Source organism: Leptodactylus fuscus, chromosome 4 (genome assembly GCF_031893055.1).
Source record: "Leptodactylus fuscus isolate aLepFus1 chromosome 4, aLepFus1.hap2, whole genome shotgun sequence".
NCBI classification, from domain to species: Eukaryota; Metazoa; Chordata; class Amphibia; order Anura; family Leptodactylidae; genus Leptodactylus; species Leptodactylus fuscus.
The window spans coordinates 176,963,430-176,989,242 of record NC_134268.1 but is presented as its reverse complement, the minus strand read 5'-3'; the positions used below and the strand labels follow the sequence as shown (position 1 = coordinate 176,989,242).

The 25,813-nt window shown below is 41.2% G+C and overlaps 1 protein-coding gene across 1 annotated transcript in view; it reads right to left on the bottom strand.

The window, feature by feature from the left end:
• The window catches only part of JAZF1 (JAZF zinc finger 1), a 213,447-nt gene that overhangs the window by 65,248 nt on the left and 122,386 nt on the right, over positions 1-25,813 (bottom strand). The window contains exon 2 of the mRNA XM_075271471.1: positions 24,294-24,366. Within this exon, the coding sequence (XP_075127572.1) occupies positions 24,294-24,366 (73 nt within the window). The remainder of the gene's footprint in view (positions 1-24,293; positions 24,367-25,813) is intronic.

Genomic DNA, 25,813 nt, shown 5'->3' with positions numbered 1-25,813 from the left:
TACTTATCATGAGATCCACCAGGTTTCCACTTGGGTTCTGGTATTTTTAATGGCAAGAACAGGACCGGAGATTGCATTGTTTTTGCTGTTATAGTATTATGTGATAATAATGGTGTGAATAGAGCCCTACAAGGCTATTCCTGGTAATTAGGTGACATGTAGTATGACATGCAGCTTTCAGTGGAAATAACATCTGCGTCTGTAAATACGGACGCAGCTCTTCATCAGGTCGGTGTCACTTTAAATGGGTTGCCCAGGGGATTGTTAAAAAGAAAAATGGATTAGAGAAACAAATAAGCAGTACTAACCTCACCAATCACCCACCGCCTGCTCGGGCTCTGCTGGGTTCTACTTCCAGGTCTCCTTCTTGACCAGCAGGCAATGACTGTGAATTAAACTTGGCCAATAACTTTGGTAACCCGCTTTGGTCAGTTATTGGTTGAGAGAGTGACCCCAGTCATTTTGTGCATGCCAAGACAGGACCAATGTTTGTTTTGGTACCGTGTTAGCCAGTGGTTATAAAATATAAAAAAAAAAAAAAAAAAAAAAAAATCTACCGGAACCTACTGAAGACTTGCAAAGTTTTTTTTGTTTTTTATATTTTATAAGACAGGACCAAGTAATAGATCGAAATGAAGACCAAGGCACAGTCATGAACCACATTGTGAACTCACCCTTATAGTACGCCGCTTCATTAGAGTAGCACTAAAGGGGTTGTCTCATGAAGACCACGGCCATATTCTATAACTCCGGTGAAGTTATCTTATAAAAAAGCTGCACTTTACCAGGCATCTTCCAAGCAGGGGCAGAGGAATTGTAGTATTAAATGGCAATCATTCAAATGAAGTGGGTCAAAATTTCACTTGTCTCATAGGGGGAGGGGAGGTCTAAGAACTTCCATATCTAATGTCACTTGTAGAGATGAGCGAACAATGAAATATTCTATATTCGTTTCGAATAGCCCCTCAATATTCGACTATTCGAACAAATATCGAACCCCATTATAGTCTATGGGGAAAAAAGCTTAGTTTCAGGGGAAAATACTATTCGACTAAGGAGAGTCACCAAGTCCACTATGACACCTCAGCAAATGAGGACAACACCTCTGGAATGCAACTGAGACAGCAGGGGAAGCATGCCTGGGGGCATCTAACATGCCCAAGTACCTGTATTACGCCACTAATAATGCGATAATAAGAGTTGAGCGGGAGCTGACTTTTTCCCATAGGAATGCATTGACCAGCGTTGATTGGCCGAATGCCATACAGAGTACAGCATTTGGCTAGTCAACGCTGGTTTTGCCAGAGGCTCGTCTGTGAGGAGGCGGAGTCTAAGATCGGTCCATAGCAGTCTCCATTGTGGTCCGATCTCAGGAATAGCAGAGTTGACACAGCTCTGCTACATTTCAGGTGTAGCAGAGCTGTGCGCTCAACTCTGCTACACCTGAGATGCAGCAGAGCTGGCTGTGTGCTGAACTCTGCTACACCTGAGATGCAGCAGAGCTGGCCATGCACTGAACTCTGCTACACCTGAGATGCAGCAGAGCTGGCTGTGTGCGGAGCTCTGCTACACCTGAGATGCAGCAGAAATGGCCATGCGCTGAACTATGCTACACCTGAGATGCAGCAGATCTGGCCGTGCACTGAACTCTGCTACACCTGAGATGCAGCAGAGCTGGCCTTGCGCTGAACTCTGCTACAGTTGAGATGTAGCAGCGCTGTGCGCTCAACGCTGCTACATCTGAGATGTAGCTGCGCTGTGCGCTCAACGCTGCTACATCTGAGATGTAGCAGCGCTGTGTCAACTCTACTATACCTGAGATGTAGCAGTGCTGTGTCAACTCTGCTACATCTGAGATTGGACCACAATGGAGACTACTGTGGACCGATCTTAGACTCCACCTCCTCCGGCAGAACCAGCGTTGATTGGCTGAATGCTGTACACTGTATCACCCTGAATTTTTAGTGTGTTTGCTGCGTGGTATTCGATTGGAATAGAATACTTCGAGCAGCCTGATATTCAATCGAATACCAATTCGATCGAACGTTGTTCGCTCATCTCCAGTCACTTGTATATATGTTAAGAAAAGAGTTGTCTATGTCTGTTGGACCCTGCTGAGAATTAGCAGAAGATCCAGGACTAGGAATGGACAGCCATCTTCATCTGTATAATGCACATTTAGTAAGACTGGAGAGTAGAGGGCAGACTGAACCTAAAGAAGCTTCAATAACTGTAAGAGGGCATTCACACTGAGTATACGCTGAGCTGATTCTGAACGTAAAACACGTTCAGAATCAGCGCGTACAGAACAGATCCCATTCATTTCAATGGGAGCCGGCATACGTGCGCTCCTCATTGAAGTGAATGGGCTGTTTTTTTCCCTATTGGTTTCAATGTGATACGCGCATATCACATTGAAACCAATAGGGAAAAAAGCAGCCCATTCATTTCAATGGGGAGCGCACGTATGCCGGCTCCTATTGAAATGAATGGGATCTGCACTGTACGCGCTGATTCTGAACGTGTTTTACGTTCAGAACCAGCTCAGCGTATACTCAGTGTGAATGCACCCTTATGGGGTGTAAACCTGCAGCACAAGTTGTTTTATAGTCTGTTATTTTCTATGTAGTATGTAGATGGGATTTGTGTAAATCCCATCCATCTTGCTACAACTTTATATCACCACCCACAGTGATTTTGCCCAGTCTGTTACTGGTCTTTGGCAAATACTGGGTGGAGTTGCAATGGGATTGTGGTGCACTGAGTCATCTTGGAAACGCACAATATGAGATGACTTCATATTGCACAAAACATCCGCTATGTAACCACACAAATCACTTCTTCTTAACTCTTCTGTCACATAATCAGAGCAACACAATTGTGTTATGAACAGACAAACTAACCAGGTTTTATAGGGTTTTTTCCCCCATAGAAATCAGTAATGGTCGAGTGAAGCCTTGTCGTACATTGGCCTCACTGGCTGTGAATACTAGGTGGCCTATCTCATGAAGATAAAGCTGCACATAATATTTTATTAATCATTACTGAGTATTTATTGTCTGACCCTGACAGCTCTCTGCCGCCATGATAAATGACCTGATCGTGGCCAAGCTAAAAACGCAAAGAAAGAGCTAATTAACCTAACAGGATCTACTTAATAAAAGCTTTTCTTGTCATTTACAGTTTTGCAGAGTGGGCGCCATTCACGCGCCGAAACACGGCTACTGCTGGAGACAATTTCTTATGGTGCACTCTTACTTGACACATGTAAATACGGTGTTTTTAAGTGTCTGACTTGACCTTTTATTATCAGCATCACAAGAATGTATTAGCTAATTGCTAGATAAATGTCACAGCCAGAAAGAAATATCTACAGCTTAACACTACGGGGTACCGAACGTACAGCTTTCATGGTGATACATGTTAACTAGAGGTGAAGAATTTGCAGACGTTCAGACACATGGAGAAATCTGGATTTCGTTATATATAGCTGATGGGTAATTCATCTCCTGTTCGGTGCTTGAGATTGTGCTGTGACTTCTTACTGTGAGAGAGGGAACAAGATCTAATAAAGGTATGGTTAAGGGGTATTCAATTATGCCATTCTTTATGGGGGTTTGATCTCTGGGACTGCGGTTGATCATCAGAAGCATGTTTATTAGTTTTTCTGCTGTGCGATCATCTGTTGTGTAGGCAACAGCAACACAACTCTGTTCCAACAAAGGGGACAAGACCAGGACTTTGCATAGGAAAAAATGTGAAAAACCTCCACTACATTCTTAACATCAGCTGAAGTCCTGGAATTCTTAGCAAGGTGCCCACAATTCTTCTAGTTATGATCATAGTTATCATAAGGCCAGGCTGGGTACAGCGATAATTTTCAGTCTAGTTCTACAAGAAACCCATAGTGAACCAGCATCAAAATCAGGATGTGTTACATACACAGTACAATTTTTTCACAACACAATTTACTATATCAAAAGGATTTCTTTTTTTTAATGTATATTTTGAGCCCCATATAGGGAACACAATGTACATTTTCCCTATCAGTATGTCTTTGGAGTAAGGGAGGAAATCCATGAAAAAATGGGGAGAACATACAAACTCCTTGCAGATGTTGTCCTTGGCAGGATTTGAACCCAGGACTCCAGTGCTGCAAGGCTGCAGTGTTAACCACTGAGCCACCGTGTTGCTTTTTTTTTTTTTTTTTAAGCTGGGGGAAGTGAAAAAAAACCATACCTGTCCCCAGTGCTCCAGTGGCTAACAGCACATTCGGGTCCTGCTTCTTGGTGCTTTCTTCTAGTGCAAGTCCCCGCGGCCTCAGTGAAGAGCATAGGGCTTCACAGTGCAGCGGGGACTTCTAGCAAAACAAGACAGCAGAGCACCAAGACTGGACAACACCGGGGACAAGTGAGTGTTTTGTTGTTTTGTTTTTTTTTGGGGGGGGGGGGTTCACTCTCCCCGGCCTAATATGAAAATTTTGTTTCATCCTGGACAACCTCTTAAACTATGCCAGAAAACAGGGGTAAAAGTGGCTCATTTTTGGTGCATGAACCATATTTCTATAAAAAACACCCCACACTCTGGTGTTTCTGTGCCAAGTGAGAAGAGAAAGACAGGGATCAATATGGTCAGGATTGGGGATGCCTTCACCAATCACATTTACTACAAATAATGCCAGAAAACTGATGTGAAGTACAGCATAAATCTATGACCGTTTCCTGGTGTATACTTTAATTCTGGTACAACGACCTCCCCAGATGTGCTAGGATTATTAAGAAACTGTAGCTTCTTCATTACAATGGTGAATCTTGCACCAGCAGGGTGACGAGGAATTCCCCCCAAATGGACATGCTCTGGATTTGGGAAATGATATCACAATTTGAAATCCGTGCAGATTTGCTACATACAGATTAGGTTTTGTTGGGATTGTCAATGGCAAAAGCAAAATCATTAGGTCATCATCTGGTATGGCTGAAATTTAGGTGGCCATATAAATCTTCACGTCCTCTATAAAGACAATCCCCGTTTTTTACACGAGCTTTATAGAGTAGCCTTGATTTAATTCTGAACCTATAACATTGTTACAAACTATGTATTTTCTACCTGAAATCCATAAATTATCATGTAGGACCAGAAGCAACATCAGGAACTTTAATGATCTGGTTTCTTTCTTTGCTTTTTTTGGAGCCTGGATATGGGGACCAGAGCTGACAGCACTAATACGGATCAATGTGATGTCGACAGGGTATCATCCTATGGCAGACAGTGGTCTGTCTAGAAAAACAAACTATAAAACCACATTTGAGAAAAAATTGCAGAGCTTGTAAATATAGATTCATGCAGTTTAGGAGACTAAATTCACACTGTGTTCGTGTAAGACTGTATGCAACGAAAAATGGAACAGAATGTCTATATAAGTATGTACCTGCCAATAAAAAAATGACAATATGTAAAATAGGTTTTTATACAGGTACAGTTACAGTAACTGTTTTTACATATAGCTGGGGCTACGGATCCAGATATATAATGTACAAATACAGGACAAAAAATATCTAATAATCTGACAGCAGAAGACGACACAAGAGCTTATATTTACAAGTAATATGTGCTATACGGAGTCATAATTATAAGAAACACCCGACTCTATATGAGACACTACCGTCCATTTAAAGTAATAATTCCTGTCAAATAAATATTTAATAGCAGCTTCCCTATGAAGCAATACTATAAAACGTATCAATCTAAATGCTAAATATGAAAAGCCTTCTTAATGTTTTCTTAATAACAGCAATAAAGTCATCTAAGCCAGCCAAACAGTCTGAATAAGCTGTTTTAAATGTCTCTCAGGGACTCCAATACATTTCTTATTAAAGAATCCTGGCCACCGAAGGCATAAATAAAACTGGAATTGGAAATGTACTAATACACAAGCGAACGTGGCCCAAAAACATCAACGACAAGTGATGTGCGAAACATACACTCACCAGGGTGACGTCCAAAAGAGCTACTTTTTATGCTTCTACCTCTTAAAAGTTATATGGTTTATAGACCGCTGCCAACTTCTAGGTTCTCTACAGAATGTCAACGCGACCAAGTAACGATTTAGACTTAAGGCGTCATTAGTTACTGCAGCAAGTTCGCTTATCATTAGACCAATTAGGTAGCCCAAACGTGGCCATTAAGGAAAGAAGTCATGTCCCTAGTAATAGCCAAAGTGGATTGTAATATGGTTATACATACATGATGTCACATGATTATTTCTGACCAATAACAATTTGCTTAGGAGGCATTCACACTACCTTTACTGATGTCCGTTGCTGTCTTCTGTCATAGGATGACTACAACGGACATAAGCTGTCACAGAGTGATTCCCATTGACATTAATGTAAACATGCCGGAAGTAAAGTTAGCTTCTGTCATGTTCTTTACATTAGAGTCAATAGGAACAGATACAGAATCAGTCTGTGACAGCCAATGTCCATTGTTCTTATCCTATGACTGAAGACAGCAGCGGACATTAGTAACGATAGTGTGAACTCCTCCTACACATTGTACATACTTCATTATTGATCAAACTATATGAGCATAGATAGCATTAGTTGCAAAGATGATGTTGTACAGCCGATTCAAGGAGACAGGGCTAAAGAGAAATTTGTCATGTGACCTCATCTAAGATATACAATGCTCCTAAAGAGTTAAACTAGTGACTGATATGAGTGCCTACTCCATATCATTCAACAGTTCCCTTAAAGGGGTTTCTCTAGTCTAAATATATCATCAATTAAAATTTGGCAACCCAGGCCCCAGGCTGATCAGCTGTTTGAAGAGGCTGCAGCATTCAGGTGAGCGCTGCTGCTTTGTCAGTACTTACCAAGCACAGTGCCGTGCATTTGTTCTATTCACTTGAATAGGACTTAGCTGTGAACGCACCATGCAACTGATAAAGGTGACGTCACATGGCCAATGATGGGGAAGTGACACTCAGGGAGAACTGCTGATTCTTCAAATAGCTGATCCTGGGCATTCAACCCTCATTGATCTTCAATCCTAAGGCTAGATCATTAATTAAAAAGTCCTGGAAAACCCATTTAATCCCCCAACTTTATTTCATTTGTATTCAGTGTATTATCCTACATGGCTCTACAGTATATTGCAATGCTTTTGGACACAACTGGTTTGGCTTAGGACTACTCTCATACAGTGATTTGGTCTTTGCTGTAAGAGTCGTCCACGTTAAGTGATAGCTGACACAGATGAGTCAGGGAGGGAAACAGTCAGTAAACTAACCGAGGCTGGGTCAGTTGTTTCTTATACTGTACAACAGACTAGACCTCAGGGAAGGTGGAACATGTTCAAATGCTGGAAAAGACATAAGAATTCAGAAAACGGGCAAACAGACTAGACAGCCACAATCCATCACCACAAGGACAAGACTCAAAGGCTAAATGCCCAATGTGGACCCAAATGAAAGAGACCCTGTCCACTTAAAAAGCGGTTACCTGTGGAAACCCGCGGAGCCCATAGACTATAATGGGGTCCACTGGGTTTCCACCTGTTTTCATACTGAAAAGTCCTTGTAGGAATTTTATCTTTGCAGATTTTAAGAGGAATCAATGTAGATGTGAATCCTGCCTTATTGCTCAGATCCCTTCCAATAAGGGGAGGTGCCTTAAATAGCCCAACGGTGAAGGGGTCCTTTAAGAGAGTCTGTCAGGTTCAAAATACCTCCCAAAGTCAATAATAGTGCCAGGTGGAACCCTTTAACAGAAACAATACAGATAACATGATAGGTCAACCTCCTAGTGCACCAGGGGCAGGTCCGGATTGCCAGATTTTCTTAGGTCTGGTACACATCTCCATTTGGTAAGTCCGCTTGAGAACCCCCCCAAACGGAATACCGGAAGCATTAAAAAGCAGTGAACAATGAAACCACACGGACCCCATAGACTATAATGGGGTCTGTGTGTTTTCCACACGGTCTCTGCACAAATCATGCGGAGTGAAAAGTACTTCAAGCAGCACTTTTCTCTCGTGCGGACATGCAGATGTGTCCCAGGCCTTACAGACAGTCATGATGCAGGCACCGGCTGTAAGTGTCATTTGCAGCTAAAGACACAGCAATTCCAGAGGAGAGCCAGAGCACTTGTGGCATATAAGGCCTCAGCTCGATGAAGCCTGCAGGAAGTAATGGCTCTACAGGTAGGAGAAGAGGCCGGGGGCCGTATGCGGTGGCCACTGTGAGAGAGAGCAATGTGGTAGCAAGCAGAGGGACACTGGTGACCATAGGCATAGGTGCAGAGAGCTGCCCCTCAAGATACCTTACATACTAATAAAACACAACACACTGTTATATAAGGAGGAATTTTGACCAAAATCATGACATACCAATGATAAGAATCTGACATAATGTGGAACTTGCCTATGTTATACTCACATTACATCAGGTTTAGTTTGAACAGAAATATCTATGTAAATCTCTTGGTTTCTGATGAAAAAATCTGACAAATAAGTGCGTGCTTAGCATTTACATAGTATTTCTCATACATTTCTCAGCACGTTATACATACTGTGCGTAAGCCGAGCTCCATTTTTTAAGAGCATGAAAGTTGCATCGGGCTTTATTGTGTTTCGCTTATTAACCATAAAATTTACTCAGGCCATATTAAAATATACTTAATAAAACCAGCCTAAACGGACTTGACTTCATTATCGTAACGCGCCCTGCACTATATGTGACCGCTAGTAATGTCTCAGACGCTTGTTGTGTTTTTCTTTTGCTTTCTTATCCTCCATGTGTAAAGCACCTCGACTTTCTTTCCAGACGATTGATCTTTACAAACGCTACCTGTGTGTGGATTATATGGCTCCAGCGGAACAGGGTTACAAAACTCCTGGGTAGTTTTATACTTTAGTACCCTACAATTTATTGAAATACTAAAATATTACAAGAGGCGCTGCAGTGTTTAAATATTTTTTATGTGGCTTTCAAAGAAAATGTGCACACTGAAGACAGACTGCCAAGGAAACATAAATCCCAAATATGAGCCTATAAGAAGTAATAAGCATCTCTGCTAATGAATTTATTTGGAACCGTATATAGAAAAACAAGTTTCCCTTTTATAATGTTTTTGTGTCGCTTTGCTTAAATTCTACCATTATTTTATTTAGCAACACAGAAACTAGCAAGCCCTGGTAGAAAACAGGCAGGACAAGAAATAACTAGTAATTCATAGAAATATTCCCACAATAAAATTCCTTTCATCCGGAATCGATGGGATTGATAGTTATCAATTATTCAGGATTTTTTTATGATAGGCAAGCATATAAAACTACCGTCGTTTTTAGGTGTAGACAGTCGTCATGAACATGTGAACATAAACTATACTTCTATCACTATACTCTCCACGAACAGTCTCCAAACTTGCTCCCGCTGAGCAGTCAACTAGATGATATTGATGGTATATTATCTGGCAGTTCTGTGTTGAAAGTAAGTTCCAAATGAAAACTTTCTGCATTATTCGGTTCTGGATTAAAGGAATTCTGAAGTATGTACAGTCATGGCCAAAAGTTTTGAGAATGATACAAATAATAATTTTTACAAAGTCTACTGCTTCAGTTTTTTCTAATGGCAATTTGCATATACTCCAGAATGTTATAAAGAGTGATCAGCTTAACAGCAATTACTTGCAAAGTCAATATTTGCCTAGAAAATGAACTTTATCCCCCAAAACACATTTCAACATCATTGCATCCCTGTCTTAAAAGGACCAGCTAACATCGTTTCAGTGATTTCTCCATTAACACAGGTGTGGGTGTTGATGAGGACAGGGCTGGAGATCAATCTTAAGTAAGAATGACACCACTGGATACTTTAAAAGGAGGCTGGTGCTTGGCATCATTGTTTCTCTTCTGTTAACCATGGTTATTTCTAAAGAAACACGTGCAGTCATCATTGTACTGCACAAAAATGGCCTAACAGGGTAGATTATCGCAGCTAGAAAGATTGCACCTCCATCAACAATCTATTGCATCATCAAGAACTTCAAGGAGAGAGGATCCATTGTTGGCAAAAAGGCTCCAGGGTGCCCAAGAAAGACCAGCAAGTGCCAGGACCGTCTCTTAAAAGTGTTTCAGCTGAGGGATCGGGCTACCAGCAGTGCAGAGCTTGCTCAGGAATGGCAGCAGGCAAGTGTGAGTGCATCTGCACGCACTGTGACGCGGAAACTCTTGGAGCAAGGCCTGGTCTCAAGGAGGGCAGCAAAGAAGCCACTGCTCTCCAGAAAAAACATCAGGGACAGACTGATATTCTGCAAAAGGTACAGGGAGTGGACTGCTGAGGACTGGGGTACAGTCATTTTCTCTGATGAATCCCCTTTTCGATTCTTTGGGACATCTGGAAAACAGCTTATTCGGAGAAGACGAGGTGAGCGCTACCACCAGTCTTGTCTCATGCCAACTGTAAAGCATCCTGAAACCATTCATGTGTGGGGTTGCTTCTCAGCCAAGGGAATCGGCTCTCTCATAGTCTTGCCTAAAAACACAGCCATGAATAAAGAATGGTACCAGAATGTCCTCCAAGATCAACTTCTCCCAACCGTCCAAGAGCAGTTTGGCGATCAACAATGCCTTTTCCAGCATGATGGAGCACCTTGCCATAAAGCAAAGGTGATAACTAAATGGCTCAGGGAACAAAACATAGAGATTTTGGGTCCATGGCCTGGAAACTCCCCAGATCTTAATCCCATTGAGAACTTGTGGTCAATCATCAAGAGACGGGTGGACAAACAAAAACCTACAAATTCTGACAAAATGCAAGCATTGATTGTGCAAGAATGGACTGCTATCTGTCAGGATTTGGTCCAGAAGTTGATTGAGAGCATGCCAGGGAGAATTGCAGAGGTCCTGAAGAAGAAGGGTCAACACTGCAAATATTGACTTGCTGCATTAACTCATTCTGTCAATATAAGCTTTTGTTACTCATAATATGATTGCAATTATATTTCTGTATGTAATAAAAACATCTGACAAACACACATAAAAAACAGAGGGCAGCAGATCATGTGAAAATATAATATTTGTGTCATTCTCAAAACTTTTGGCCATGACTGTACAGATAGACTGACGAAGAAAAACGAAAACTAAAAAAAACCCCTTGCACTCACGGAATCTTAAGGACCTTTCATCACTTAGGGCACATGCGGTTTTACATACTGATATAAAGTCGAGAGTGCGCCGAATTCAGGACTCCAGGTGAAGAGCTAAAGGTGCCGGTACCGTAGCTCTTCACCGTCAGAAGGGCGTTCCTGACAGTCAGTCAGGAACGCCCTTCTTCAAAGCAGCATCTATAGTGCTGTACAGTGAGAGCAGTGAGGATCGTCCCCCCAGTACTGGTCTATGGACGAGCACTATCAGGAGAGGAGGGGGCGTTCCTCCCCGCTCTCACAGTACAGCACTATAGGTGGTGAAGAGCTGCGGTACCGGCACCCATAGCTCTTCACTAACCTAAAGTTAGTTTTAGCTTGCTGTAATTTGTTCCAAATTTATCAATTGTTTTACATGAAATTTTATAAATTTGGTGCATCTTTAAATCTAATCCTTATTCACATAATAGTGATGTTTTTGACATATCTAATAACGGTTTTTCATTTTTAATGGCTGTTTTTCCTGTGTTTCCTTTTATCTGTTTTCCATGGCCAAGTGTGATTTGTTTTGCATCAGTTTTTAAGTGTCAGTGAAAATAACAGATGAATTTAATTGGTTTCTCTTTTTTTGACCCAACCCACTCATCCATTTTTAACAGATCTAAAACAGCTGTCAATCTGTCTTACATAAATAATAAAATAGATCTATTGATTTATATTGGGTCCATGTGTCCGTAAAAATGGACAAAGATAGAGCATGTCTGTTTTTTGGACAGTCGATAAATATTGTCAGTTAGAAAAACGGACATGTGAATAGACACTTTCAAATAAATTTGTTCTCCAAACGGTCATGTGACGGATGTCACAAAAACACATGGCCATTATTCATCACTGTGTCAATCAGGCCTGGTTCACATCTGCGTTCGGTAATCCATTTGGGGAGTCCGTATGGGGACTCCCCCGAACGGACTATGAACGCATTGGCAAATGGTGAGATTATGAAAGCCCACAGACCCCATAGTATATAATGGGGTCCAAGTGCTTTTCGCGCACTGTCCACATAGAACATGTGGACAGAAAAGTACTTCATGATCTACTTTCCTGTCCGTGTGACTCATGCAGAGACCGCACAGAAAGCACATGGACCCCATTATAGTCTATGGGGTCCGTGTGCTTTCACTGCACACCGCTTGTCAATGCGTTCGATATTCCGTTTGGGTGGGTCCCCATGCAGACTCCCAGAACGGATTACCGAATGCAGATGTGAACGAGGCCTAAGACCAAACTCTTCATTTCTGTCCTGAGATGTTACTCCACTTTCTATGCTGCACACTTTCCGGAGTGAGATTGCGACAGTTTTGGCAACTTTTTCAACCCCATTTGATCACTTGTTTGTATATACAGATAGAAAGGCTACTATCTCGCCTTAAAAAACTTTGTGAAAACAACTCAAGAAGGCACTTTTGTCATTTTTTTTCTTAACTCCTCTAGTGAACAGATAGATGGTTTTTAGCGGCACGTCTTTTTCGTGGTCTAAAGTGGAGAAAATTGGCATAAATTGTAACTGCGACTTATTCAGCCATACATTATAGTACTCCCATTTGTGTACATAAGGATGGACAATGCGAGATACAGTATGGCCACTTCCTCTCATTTACCTCCCACCATATCCAATTTCCAGATGATCCAATCTATATGGGGATCTCCAACCATCCCCATGACAGCAGATGTCAGGGTACAGAACAATCACACATTGCATTTCAACAAGTGTGCATGTTTATGATGGACTTGGGTGGAATACAGTACCTGCTGACAGCTTTACATGGCCAACACTAAACCTTAGCGCCCTAATTCTAAAGCTGGTCAGGATCAGTTTCATGGGTCAACATTCCATTGGGGAATAAATCTGGAATGTAACATGTCCAATGCTTTGGACCTGGGAAATAAGAGCTGCCAATGGTATCTGGCTAAAATGAGGCAAGGGGGCAGCTGTTGGCCTACAACTGTTCCATGTGCAAGGCCAACCTAAGGGTCCATGCACACAACAGTGTTTGACAGCACTAGAATCAGTTCTTTCCTATGGGCTCATGTACACGTCAGTTTTTTTCAACAGGGTATGGGTCCATAGCAGATTTGGCAATGGGGCCCTAAAGCTTCAAGTTACACCTCGTCATCGACGTCTGTGGATCAGTGGGTGGTACTCGGATGCAATTTCTGTGCCATTAACAGAATACAATTTGCCACAAGTACCATTATATTCTGCTGACAGGTTTACAGAATGGCAACAGGAAATGAGAAGCTTTTTTTTTTTTTTTTCTTTTTTCCCCAATATAAAAATTTGTAAAAATGAAAAATTGTCAAATATTCACCTTAAAATTCCCTGCTATTCTCGCTCCATGGCCCCCACCACTCTTTGGTTACAGCCAGTGTTTGGCTGCTGAAGTCACCTGGTTACAATGAGGGGTCTTGTAGCTGAACGGAACAATTTATTATTCCTTACTAGAGATGAGCGAGTAGTATTCGATCGAGTAGTTATTCGATCGAATACTACGGTATTCGAAATACTCGTACTCGATCGAACACTACTAGCTGTTCGAAGTTAGGATTCGATGCAGAACCAGCGTTGATTGGCAGAATGCTATACATTGCCAATCAACGCTGCTTCTTCTCTTACCTTTAGAAGTCTTCTCCGTGCAGCGTCCCCGCATCCTCTTCCGGCTCTGAATTCACTCTGCTTAGGCATCGGGCCTGCGCAGTCGGCTCTGCCTAGGCCCGATGCCTAGCAGAGTGAATTCAAGGCCGGAAGAGGACGCAGGGATGCTGCGCAGGGAGAAGAATCCAGCCCGACCCTCACTCATGGACTTGGTAAGTATAATTTGATCGAATGTTGCCTACCCCTGAAACGAGCATTTCCCCCCATCCTATTAATATTATAAATGTGAAAGTTTGTGGGTTTGTGAGTTTGGATGTTCGGATGTTTGTTCCTCAATCACGGAAAAACTGCTCGACCAATTTGGCTGAAATTTTCCACAAACATAGTTAATACACCCGATTGCGCAATAGGCTACTTTTTGTCACAATAGCGCACATACGTTTGTGCCAGGACCCCCACAAAACCCAAACTCACACCACTATCTCTGTAATCTCACACACTTTGGACCATTACAAGCCACAAAATTCCTATTGCCCTCTACAGCCTCGCCCCTAACCCCACACAATCACATATACATATACTTTACCACTTTGCCCCTCACCTTAACGATACTCCAGGAGGCTCTCTTTAACGCTCCGGAGCAGCCATGTTTGCCGACCCCCACCGCTCTGACAATCCACGACACCGCCCACCCATGTCAATACCCCTAGGCGGTCTAATAAATGCAAAGAAAAAAGTTTACAAAAAGTAAAAAAAATATAAAAAAAATAAATAAAAAGGATTACAAATTCAAATCACCCCCCTTTCCCTAGAACACATATAAAAGTAGTTAAATACTGTGAAACACATACATGTTAGGTATCCCCACGTCTGAAATCGCCCGCTCTACAAAGATATACAAATATTTTTCCTGTTCGGTAAACACCGTAGCGGGAAAAATGGTCAAAAGTGCCAAACCGCCATTTTTTCACTGTTTTGATTCTGATAAAAAAAATGGATAAAAAGTGATCAAAGCAATAACATTTCCCGAAAATGGTAGAACTACAAAGTACACCCGTTCCCGAAAAAAAAAACGCCCTATACATCCCCGTACACGCACGTATAAAAAAGTTACGGCTGTCAGAATATGGCGACTTTTCAAAAAATAATTTTTTAACACAGTTTTGGATTTTTTTAAGGGGTCAAAATGTAAATAAAACCATATAAATTTGGTATCCCCGGAGTCGTAACGAAACACAGAATACAGGGGACAGGTCATTTTGGCTGCACAGTGAACGCCGTAAAACCAAAGCCCGTAAGAAAGTCGCAGAACTGCATTTTTTCTTCAAATCCACCCCATTCTGAAATTTTTCCCTGCTTCCCAGTACATTATATAGAATAAATAATGGTGGCATCATGAAGAAAAATTTGTCCCAGGAAAAATTAAGACCTCATATGGCTCTGGGAGCGGAGAAATAAAAAAGTTATGGGGTTTAGAAGGAGGGGAGTCAAAAACGAAAATCAAAAAATGCCATCGGCGGGAAAGGGTTAACTTCAAATACTTCTGTCCCAAAGTCACTATGTAAAGTTTCTCACAACACCGTATAGCAGCTCTAATACAAAATAACTTCAACACAAAAGTCTCACGTATTCTCTGAATTACAGCAACAACAAGATACAAAGTTACATTTCATATCCCATCCCTTATACACACTACGAAAACCCTACCCGTGCCTGTATATACCTAATGCTACAATCACCGCAGACGAAGTCGCGGGTAACAGCTAGTAGACTATAAACCCGTTTGAACAGTCGAACAGTGTGTGGCTGTTCGAATCAGATTTCGAATCTCAAACATTTTAGTGTTTGCTCATCTCTATTCCTTACATTTTCAGAAATTCACTTAGAACTATTGACATTTTTGCTATAGATGTTGTATAGTATCTTCTTTACCACGCACTCTATGGCTGCTCACTTTTCCTGGCTCAGTCATTGGCTCAGCTTCATAAAAATAAACCATTAAAGTCTGTCCAGATCTGCGAAGCATCTGCATTGGCTTCAGCGGATAAAGTAGTTAGGTATGTTTTATGTGAAATCCCAACATTTCTATTTTGTTTCTTGTGTTACTAGAGAGAATTTTGGAGGAGTGAAAATGCATGGATACAAAACAACTAAATTTGTTTTTAACATGGCTGCCAGCGTTGGCTTCTTTATCAGGTGTGTGCTGGAAAAAACGCAACACGCGAAAACTTAAGTCCATCTTGGCTACGCACTTTCCCATGTGCTTTGGAAGCAATTTCCATGGATGTTTCATGCACTGAGCGCCTATTGTGCTAGTAGTACAATGCATAGAAAATAGGTCACGCCACATTCTTAAATTTCAAACGCAACATTAAAATTTTACAATGCACTGATGTCAACATAACCACAGATTCTTATTTGTCCAACTTTACAATATGAAAAGCACATTGAATAAAATCATGAATGGGCCATAGATACGCCAACCTAACAGCAGAGAGTCAAACTGATGTTTTTAGTAGAAAATTAATAGAAAAGATACAAAAAATATGTGCAAATAAAATAAATTAATAATATTTTTTTCCCCAATAATTTTATACTCTGTAGACTGTTAGGGAAACTAATATATATGTATAGTCAGACTCACAACAACGGCAAACAAGTCTTGTGTATAGTGCTGAGAAAGACATTTGCCATACGGCTGTCCACGCAGAAGTCTGTCATAGATCTCTAGGGCGCCATACGCAAGCAGTCTTTGGTTGATTTAGTTTCCACTAGAAGTAAAATGTACGCTTAGGACATGATGTAGGCAATGTGGAATATTGCAAGCATACTGTATGTGTTTGGGAATAGGGTATACTATAGGCAATGAGGCATATAGGGATACATATTACGTATTGACTGGCACTACTATAACTAGCGTTATATTTTGTAACGATTTTGGTTTTTAGCATATGGACTCTGTAGCTGACACTATTACAAGGTCACTTGTATGTGTGATGTAACCCCCTCACAGGAGTTACTAATGGTTATTTGGCCATATGGGGTGGTCACATAATGATGAGAAGAACAGGGGACTGCCTCCTCCCTGTGAGGTGGTGACGCAAGTGCACTAGTGTTTCTTTCAGTCCCCCTTTCTCCTCATCACTAAGGGACCCCTCAGGAATATGAAAGCTATTTCCTATCCTGTGGATAGGGGTGTCTTTAATGGGACACCCATTGTCAATTTGATGTATAATTTACTTAAGGCTCTGGAATAAATCATAGTAATTCTGCCAGTGGTGTAAAATGTATGATAAATTCTCGCCAGCAATGTGACACATTGAATTTCCATTTGTGGACAAGGAATACATGTCTTTAGTAGGACAACCCTTTTAATTTATTAAGAGGAACATAATAAGGACTATCAAATGAAAACAACCTCTCTCAACAGGTTGGAACCCCTGGAGATCAGCTCTTATTGCTATATCTTTACATTAACAATTTAATGGCCAACCGTGTACGCTTACCCAGCAGTATTCTGCTCAGTATTTTGCATCAGTGTTTTTATGCTATATAACCAGAAAAAAATGCAGAGAGTGTAATGAACAGAATTGCACTCTTCTGTGTTTTGGATCCACACCGAGTTTTGGCTTAAAAATAATGATGCAAAATACTGAGCACAATACCACCATGTGAATGAAGCCAAATCCTTGGCTAGGGGTTGTGTCCACCAGGGTTGCTTTTATCATTGGCTCTAGTATGTTCTTATGGGAAATATGGAGCGACTGACCTTCCCTAATGTAGGAAAGTATGGGTTATTTCATACACATGCAACTTAATAAAAATATGGCTACTGGCACAGCAGAATAGGATTCCTCATGGAGAAGACAATAGACCATATTCTTCTGAATACACTGTGCTATGTTTCACATGTTAAACCAGCTAGTGTCGAAGAGATGACAATGTCCAGCGCTAGTCTACAAATGGGAGACATTTCCCCATTCTCTTTATGACTTACAGAGACATTAACCAAAGTACAGTACGTTGCACTTTCCTTATATTCATTAGCACAGGGCACTGGGTTACTTGGCCGCTTTCTTTGTGTTCGACTAGTAAAGTGCCTCCATATTTATCTAAGGTTTGGACTTTGTTTTCATTTAATAAAAGTCTCGCTATTGTGTTGGCTTAAAATATTATGTATTAAAATGGAAATATATGCTCTAACCATAGCTTCATGCAAGACATTACTTGAGACGAAACAGATTTCAGCCGTAGCTCTCGGGTATTAACTAATTAAACTTTCAGAAGTCATTTCGTGCTGGGCGTCCCCCAAAACAAACTGAGCTGAGTAGAAGCATTAAGTTTAATAGGCATACTACCAGTATCTTGTGTAGCTATCCTGACCACGTACCATATGGATCTGTACATTGCTTAGACTGTACTTTAATGTAAAGCAGTGAATAGGTTGCACAGCATCGTTCTATAAACATATGCTGCAATATAAATGAATAATATAGAACAATAAAGATGGCAGAAACATGACTGTGTCTTATATCCACCAACCCTGGACTCTTACCAGTAGAATACCCTACTGTTATTATGCTGGCTTCACATTTGTACTGGAGTCTTTGTTGCAGACTCCACCGCAGAAACCACCAAAAATCATTGGAGAAAAATGTTCTGATTGGAGGACTTTCAGTTTGAAAACAGGGGGCACTGGTGGACTCAGTGGCGTAACTAGGAATGGCGGGGCCCCTTGGCGAAATTTTGACATGCCCCCCCCCTCCGACCAACACCAACGCCGAAGACCTCGACCGACCCCCCCCTCCACATTCCTGCGCGCTCTATTATGCCTCATAGTGACCCCTGCACACAGTATTATCCCTATAGTGGCCCCTGCACACAGTATTTTACCCCATAGTGGCCCCTGCACACAGTATTATGTCCCACTGTGGACACCCATAAACAATTATTATACTCTGGGGTCTTTTCAGACCCCAGAGTATAATAATCGGAGACCCAGGGGAAGAAAAAAAAACTCTGTCACTCACCTATCTTCCGGCTCCTACGCTGTCGGCCTCCGAAGTAGTCCAACTTCAATGACGTCAGACATCACATGACCTGGGACGCAGGATGTCAGTTCAGCCTCTCTGACTGGACTCTTATCTCTTATCTTATTTAGGAGAACATAGAGGGAATGATATGACTGAAGCAGTCAGGGATGGTGCTGACTCTAGCTGAACATGTTATGCTGTGCTGAGGCACTATGGGATTTATAGCAGAGCACAAAGGAAGAGAAAGCAGGGGGCATCTAAAAATCAAGATATGGTCCTTTTAGAAGTAGAGAAGGGACACAGTGTGGTATATAGTCAGGTACGCTGTGTGGCTTTCTGGCTGGCGGTCCTCTTTAACCCAGTATTAAGGGGTTATTCACAACTATAGCAACAGGATATGCCATATATTTATTGATGCAAGTCCTAACTGGGACTCACACCCATCACCAGTTCTGCCTGATGGTTGCTGTGAATGCTAGTACCATGAACAGCCAAGCTAGTAAGGATCTATAAATAAATATATATATGTACATTCAAGAATTCCCACGAATTGAGGGAGTGTGGACGAGTTAGGGGATCCCATGTCTGTGTGGTCTCTGATAACACTGGTCATTCTACCACTGACTGACAGGGCACTTTCCAACATTATCCCCTTTGTTCTTACTATCCCCTTTTTGATCTTTAGTACTTACATGTCAAAGAGAAAGACGTGTTTTATCAAATTGAAGAAAGTTACATTTTGCTGAACTTAATCTCTGATAAAAGGATTGCAAATGAAGTCAAATACGTAAATCTTTCTGCCACACAAAACATTTCCCTCCTCGCTGACCTAGGAGCGATTTGTGCACATCTTGTTTGAATTTATCATCTGAAGTTTGTCTTTTACTTTTTGCAGAGAAATCTCACATCGCACAATGTAGTGATCTTAGTGCATGAATAAAACCACATGATCGGCGTAGACAGCGCAGGCATAAAAATGGGAAGAAGCAGGAATTATTATCTGATGAGAGATGTGTGGCTTTGATCCATCAGTCTCTGCCTCATGTCAACGAAATCTGAACCAGCTCCTTAAGAGTCTAAAACTTCCTCCATTTCACTGATCTCTTCTTTAAAAAATGGTTTCCTTAGTCACACGGATGAAAACATTTAGTCAACTGGAGCTACAAACTGTATGTGAGCTGAAGTCTCCAGTTTTTATGATTTTGGTGGATCACACGTAAAGAGAGAACGCAAATATGGTGTCATAACAGACCATTGAGGTTCACAGAACAGGAAGTTGGCAAGATGGTTCCATAATGGTCTGAAATATCAAAGTGGCACCGTGCTGTGAATCAAAAGGTCAAATTCTACATAGGGTGTTATATACAGTCCTATGAAAAAGTTTGGGCACCCCTATTAATCTTAATCATTTTTAGTTCTAAATATTTTGGTGTTTGCAACAGCCATTTCAGTTTGATATATCTAATAACTGATGGACACAGTAATATTTCAGGATTGAAATGAGGTTTATTGTACTAACAGAAAATGTGCAATATGCATCAAACCAAAATTTGACCGGTGCAAAAGTATGGGCACCTCAACAGAAAAGTGACATTAATATTTAGTAGATCGTCCTTTTGCAAAGATAACAGCCTCTAGTCGCTTCCTGTAGCTCTTAATCAGTTCCTGGATCCTGGATGAAGGGATTTTGGACCATTCCTCTTTACAAAATAATTCAAGTTCAGTTAAGTTTGATGGTCGCCGAGCATGGACAGCCCGCTTCAAATCATCCCACAGATGTTCAATGATATTCAGGTCTGGGAACTGGGATGGCCATTCCAGAACATTGTAATTGTTCCTCTGCATGCATGCCTGAGTCGATTTGGAGCGGTGTTTTGGATCATTGTCTTGCTGAAATATCCATCCCGGCGTAACTTCAACTTCGTCACTGATTCTTGAACATTATTCTCAAGAATCTGCTGATACTGAGTGGAATCCATGCGACCCTCAACTTTAACAAGATTCCCGGTGCCGGCATTGGCCACACAGCCCCAAAGCATGATGGAACCTCCACCAAATTTTACAGTGGGTAGCAAGTGTTTTTCGTGTAATGCTGTTTTTTTTGGATGCCATGCATAACGCCTTTTTGTATGACCAAACAACTCAATCTTTGTTTCATCAGTCCACAGGACCTTCTTCCAAAATGAAGCTGGCTTGTCCAAATGTGCATTTGCATACCTCAGGTGACTCTGTTTGTGACGTGCTTGCAGAAACAGCTTCTTTCTCATCACTCTCTAATACAGCTTCTATTTGTGCAAAGTGCGCTGTATAGTTGACCGATGCACAGTGACACCATCTGCAGCAAGATGATGCTGAAGCTCTTTGGAGGTGGTCTGTGGATTGTCCTTGACTGTTCTCTCCATTCTTCTTCTCTGCTTTTCTGATATTTTTCTTGGCCTGCCACTTCTGGGCTTAACAAGAACTGTCCCTGTGGTCTTCCATTTCCTTACTATGTTCCTCACAGTGGAAACTGACAGATTAAATCTCTGAGACAACTTTTTGTATCCTTCCCCTGAATAACTATGTTGAACAATCTTTGTTTTCAGATCATTTGAGAGTTGTTTTGAGTAGCCCATGATGCCACTCTTCAGAGGAGATTCAAATAGGAGAACAACTTTCAATTGGCCACCTTAAATATCTTTTCTCATGATTGGATACACCTGGTTATGAAGTTCAAAGCTCAGTGAGGTTACAAAACCAATTTTGTGCTTCAGTAAGTAAGTAAAAAGTAGTTAGGAGTATTCAAATCAATAAAATGATAAGGGTGCCCATACTTTTGCACTAGTCAAATTTTTGGTTTAATGCATATTGCACATTTTCTGTTAGTACAATAAACCTCATTTCAATCCTGAAATATTACTGTGTCCATCAGTTATTAGATATATCAAACTGAAATGGCTGTTGCAAACACCAAAATTTTTAGAACTAAAAATGATTAAGATTAATAGGGGTGCCCAAACTTTTTCATAGGACTGTAATAGGGGCACAATATGATATTCTGTGGCAATAGGTTAATGGGGTTTTCTAGCTACATAAAAATTGGTGTCAATGGGCTGCAAAAAATAAAAGGTCTTGTGCTGCTCATTAGTCCACTGCTATTGCCGATCCATTGTTGCCCAGCTCCGCGCTGCTCAATCTACTGGTAAATAATGATATTGTAACATACCTTTTATTTATCTAAGACTCTAGATGTCTAGGTGAAAATTTTTCAGAGACTAGCCCTACAACCAGGGGTGTATCTACCGGAATAGCAGTGGTAGTGGATGCCACAGGGCCTGGGACAATAGGGGGCCCGCTGATGTGTTGTTTTTTTTTGTTTTTTTTTATAGGCCGTTATCTGCTGGAGTAATCCCAGTAGGTAACGGACCCTATTTACTTTACCAATCCTCACTCCTGCTCATGGCCGCCAGAACTTCCCCTTCTGTGGCTTTGATGCGGCAGGATCAGGGATTGGTAAATAAGGCCGCTGGCCTGTGAACCCTACAAACACTGCTATCATTATACTCCGGGGTCATATGACATAGGTCTGGGGGAGGTCCCATGTGAAATGTTTGCCTCGAGGCCCCGCCATTCCTAGTTACACCGCTGCCTACAACAAAGGATATGTGCTAATCCTCCAGTAAGACCTGATGTTTACTCACATAAAGCAGATTTGTTGCAGTGATTTCTGAAAGAAGTCTACAGTGTACGAATATATTCAGCTTTTTATACCACTAGTAAAGCGTGCCTCCCATTATAAAAATCATGAACTGTACAGGTAAATATAGGAAAGTTTGTAATATTTCTTATTAAAGAAACAGTCATCAGAACGTCCTCTTAATATCAATGTCACTCTCATAGGAGAATTAGCATAATTATACATGTGACTTATAGCCAACTATAAAGAACATTATATAGCCTAAACATCGGGCCTGTCTCCCTTATCACGCTATTTTGACTCTTGTCTAAAACAATGTTTCACAAGACCCCACGTGAAAATGTCATCAATAAAGGAATTAGTTACCTATTAGTTAACTCATAGATACCATGGGATCACAATATATTAGCAATAGATTATTAATAAAAACTATAGAGATTATTTTTCTTGATCAGCTTGTAAATGAGAACACTGCTAAAACTTTAAGGATGTGACTCTAATGCTACACAGACTGAAGCAATAAATCAGTCAGCTTGAGCCATCAGCCTCCTCTTCCCCTCTCCGTAGACTTCTTTTTTTATTCAAAAACCCCTCTCCATAGACTTCTGTGTGTGAGGCTGAAGATGGAATAGGAAGCTATTAGGGTATGTTCACATAAACGAATCTGTCGTGGATTTGGGGGGTGGATTTCGCCTGCGAATCCACGTCAGATTCTGCCCAGAATCTGCCTCTCATTATTTTCAATAAGAGGAACAGATCGCAGCAGGATAATGAAAAAGGAAGCATACTGCTCAATTTTCTGCGGATTCCGTGTCTTGAGACTGCCTACTGATAAGGCTCATTCATCTGGACCTAATCAGCAACGGTAAGCCATGACAGAATGGTGATGCCCTGTGATGGTTAGTCTGCGGCCGAGGACAGCGGTGGAAAATGAAGAAGAATTCTTCTTCATTTTCCGCTATGTAAACTTACCCATAGAGATAAGGAGAAGGAGGGCAGTCTAATAAGTGAAGAAGGAAACATATTTCTTAAATAAGATATATTACCTTACTTTCACCTGTAGCCATTGCTCATGTGGTCTCCTGCCAGTGTTTGGTTACATTCCAGGGACACCAATGTAGAGGGACCACTGGAACATTAGTGCTGAAGATGGGGATTAAAGGAGTTTTCCAATAACATTTATGACATATTAATCCGCAGTCTCTGTGATTGGAGGAGGGGGTCACACATGTTCGGCTCTCTCCAATTATTTCTATGTGAGCTCTTAATACAGCTAAATATACTTGTTTTCAGAACGCCAACAAAAGTGAATGGAAGGAGCTGCACATGTCTAGTCACTATTTGGTTTGTATTTACAATGGGGTACGGATATTGGGTCCCCAATTTCTGAAACACTATAAGATGCCATATATTTCTTTCTGCACCAACCATTATCTTACTTGCTTAGAAAGAGATACAAATCCCAAAGCACAATGACATTGGGTTAAGTGATAGTTGTTGCTAACAACTATTATATTTAGCAGAAAAGCATCAGATCTGTTTGTTAGGATCGTAAATCTGGTTACACGGCTGTACATTGTGGCTGGGCCGCCTCAGCTTCATGGTCCATTTCCAGAATCAGTCACCACCTTGTTAGTTATTTGCCGGAGACCGTGCGCTGGAGCCAGAACAGTCCTGGACAGATCACTGCAGGCAGCGCAGATGTAGTGACACAATGCTGCCTGCAGTACTAATATATTGCGATACCGTCATCAATATCAAACACTAAGCAGAAAATATACACATACCTATTGATGTAACTCAGCGCAACATATGTAGGCTGCTGAAGTTCCTGCTTCTCCAAGACGCGAGGATCTGTGTCTGTAATATAAACAGCGAGTAATTCTGTTAGACCACATGTATCATCATTTTTTCTTTATTATTCATGTTATGTAAATATAACATTATGTAATGATATAATCTCCAAGTGCAGATTTGTTACATGTACAAATTTGCATCCAGGGCAAGCAATGGGATGGCGGATTTATTCAGCTCTAATGGAACATTTATTTTGCTCCCTCTAGTGGCCGCCTTTGCATCATACCGTTAGGTTGAACTTGATGGACTTACGTATTTGGCCTAACTTAGAAGCTGAGCTGTTCAAACCTAATACAATAAGGTGATATAAGGTCTTTATAGTTCAGGGGAGCCTTGTGACATGGCCATTGTTAAGACTGATATAGGAACAATTAGTCTTAATACATACCCCCATTGGTATTTTATTCTCTGATTCGTGATAATGGTAAATCATGGGCAACCACTCTTTCCCTTACTTCTCTATTAAGAGCTGTCACTGCTTCTCACTATGTACTGAGTAGGGCTTGCCACATACACAAGTGTTTTTCACAATTTTATTATTATTTTTTAAAAAAATAGTTGTTTCAATTGCAAAAATTGTTGCTAACAGACAAATAGTCTTCCCTCTCCATTATTGAAATGTTTCTGTAGGTGACACATAGGGGCAGGAGCTAGTGCCTGTGATGTGTACATGGAAGTGGCCTGTTTAATTTTATTCTAGTCTTACTTTTCAATTATTTTTTTTTTTACACTATGTGCCCATAAGCCCATAATAGACCTATGGGGAGGGAGGTGGGGTTGGGATTTAAGGCTGAGTTCACACTACCGCCAAACACCAGGGAAAGTGGACAGGGTTCGGCTTGCCAGTGGTCAGCTTTAACACCCATTCATTTGAATGGGTTTTTAAAGGTGACCACCGGTGTCCGTATGTGGTCTCTGTGCCTGGAAACCAATTTTTTTGCAGGGATACAAAGTCCTGCATGGACAACTTTTTTTCTGTGCAAAAAACCCCCAAAAAAACGGTTTCCAGGAGGAGAGGCCGCATATGGACACCGGTGGTCACCTTTAAAAACCCATTCAAATGAATGGGTTTTAAAGACGTCCCCTGTCCAGATTCCCCGGGGTTTAGGACAGAAACCCGGGGACGGACAGTGGCCGTACTGTGAACGGTACCCAGCCTAACACGACTTTTTTGCTGATTTCCCCTCATTGAGCGTCATGCTTATAGCAATCAGGCAGGGACGGGTTGCTACGATTCAGGCCTTATTCACACGCCTGGATTTCACATATATATGGCTCCTTTTATTTGCCATTAATTTCAATGTGTTTAATCGGACATGTTTTTTTTGTTGATCTTTTTTTTTTATGAATGCATCACATCAATAAACGTTTATGGATCTGTGAAAAATGACGGATGGCATCCATTATTCACAGAGACATTCAAAATATAGAAAATTAAAATAAAAATCAG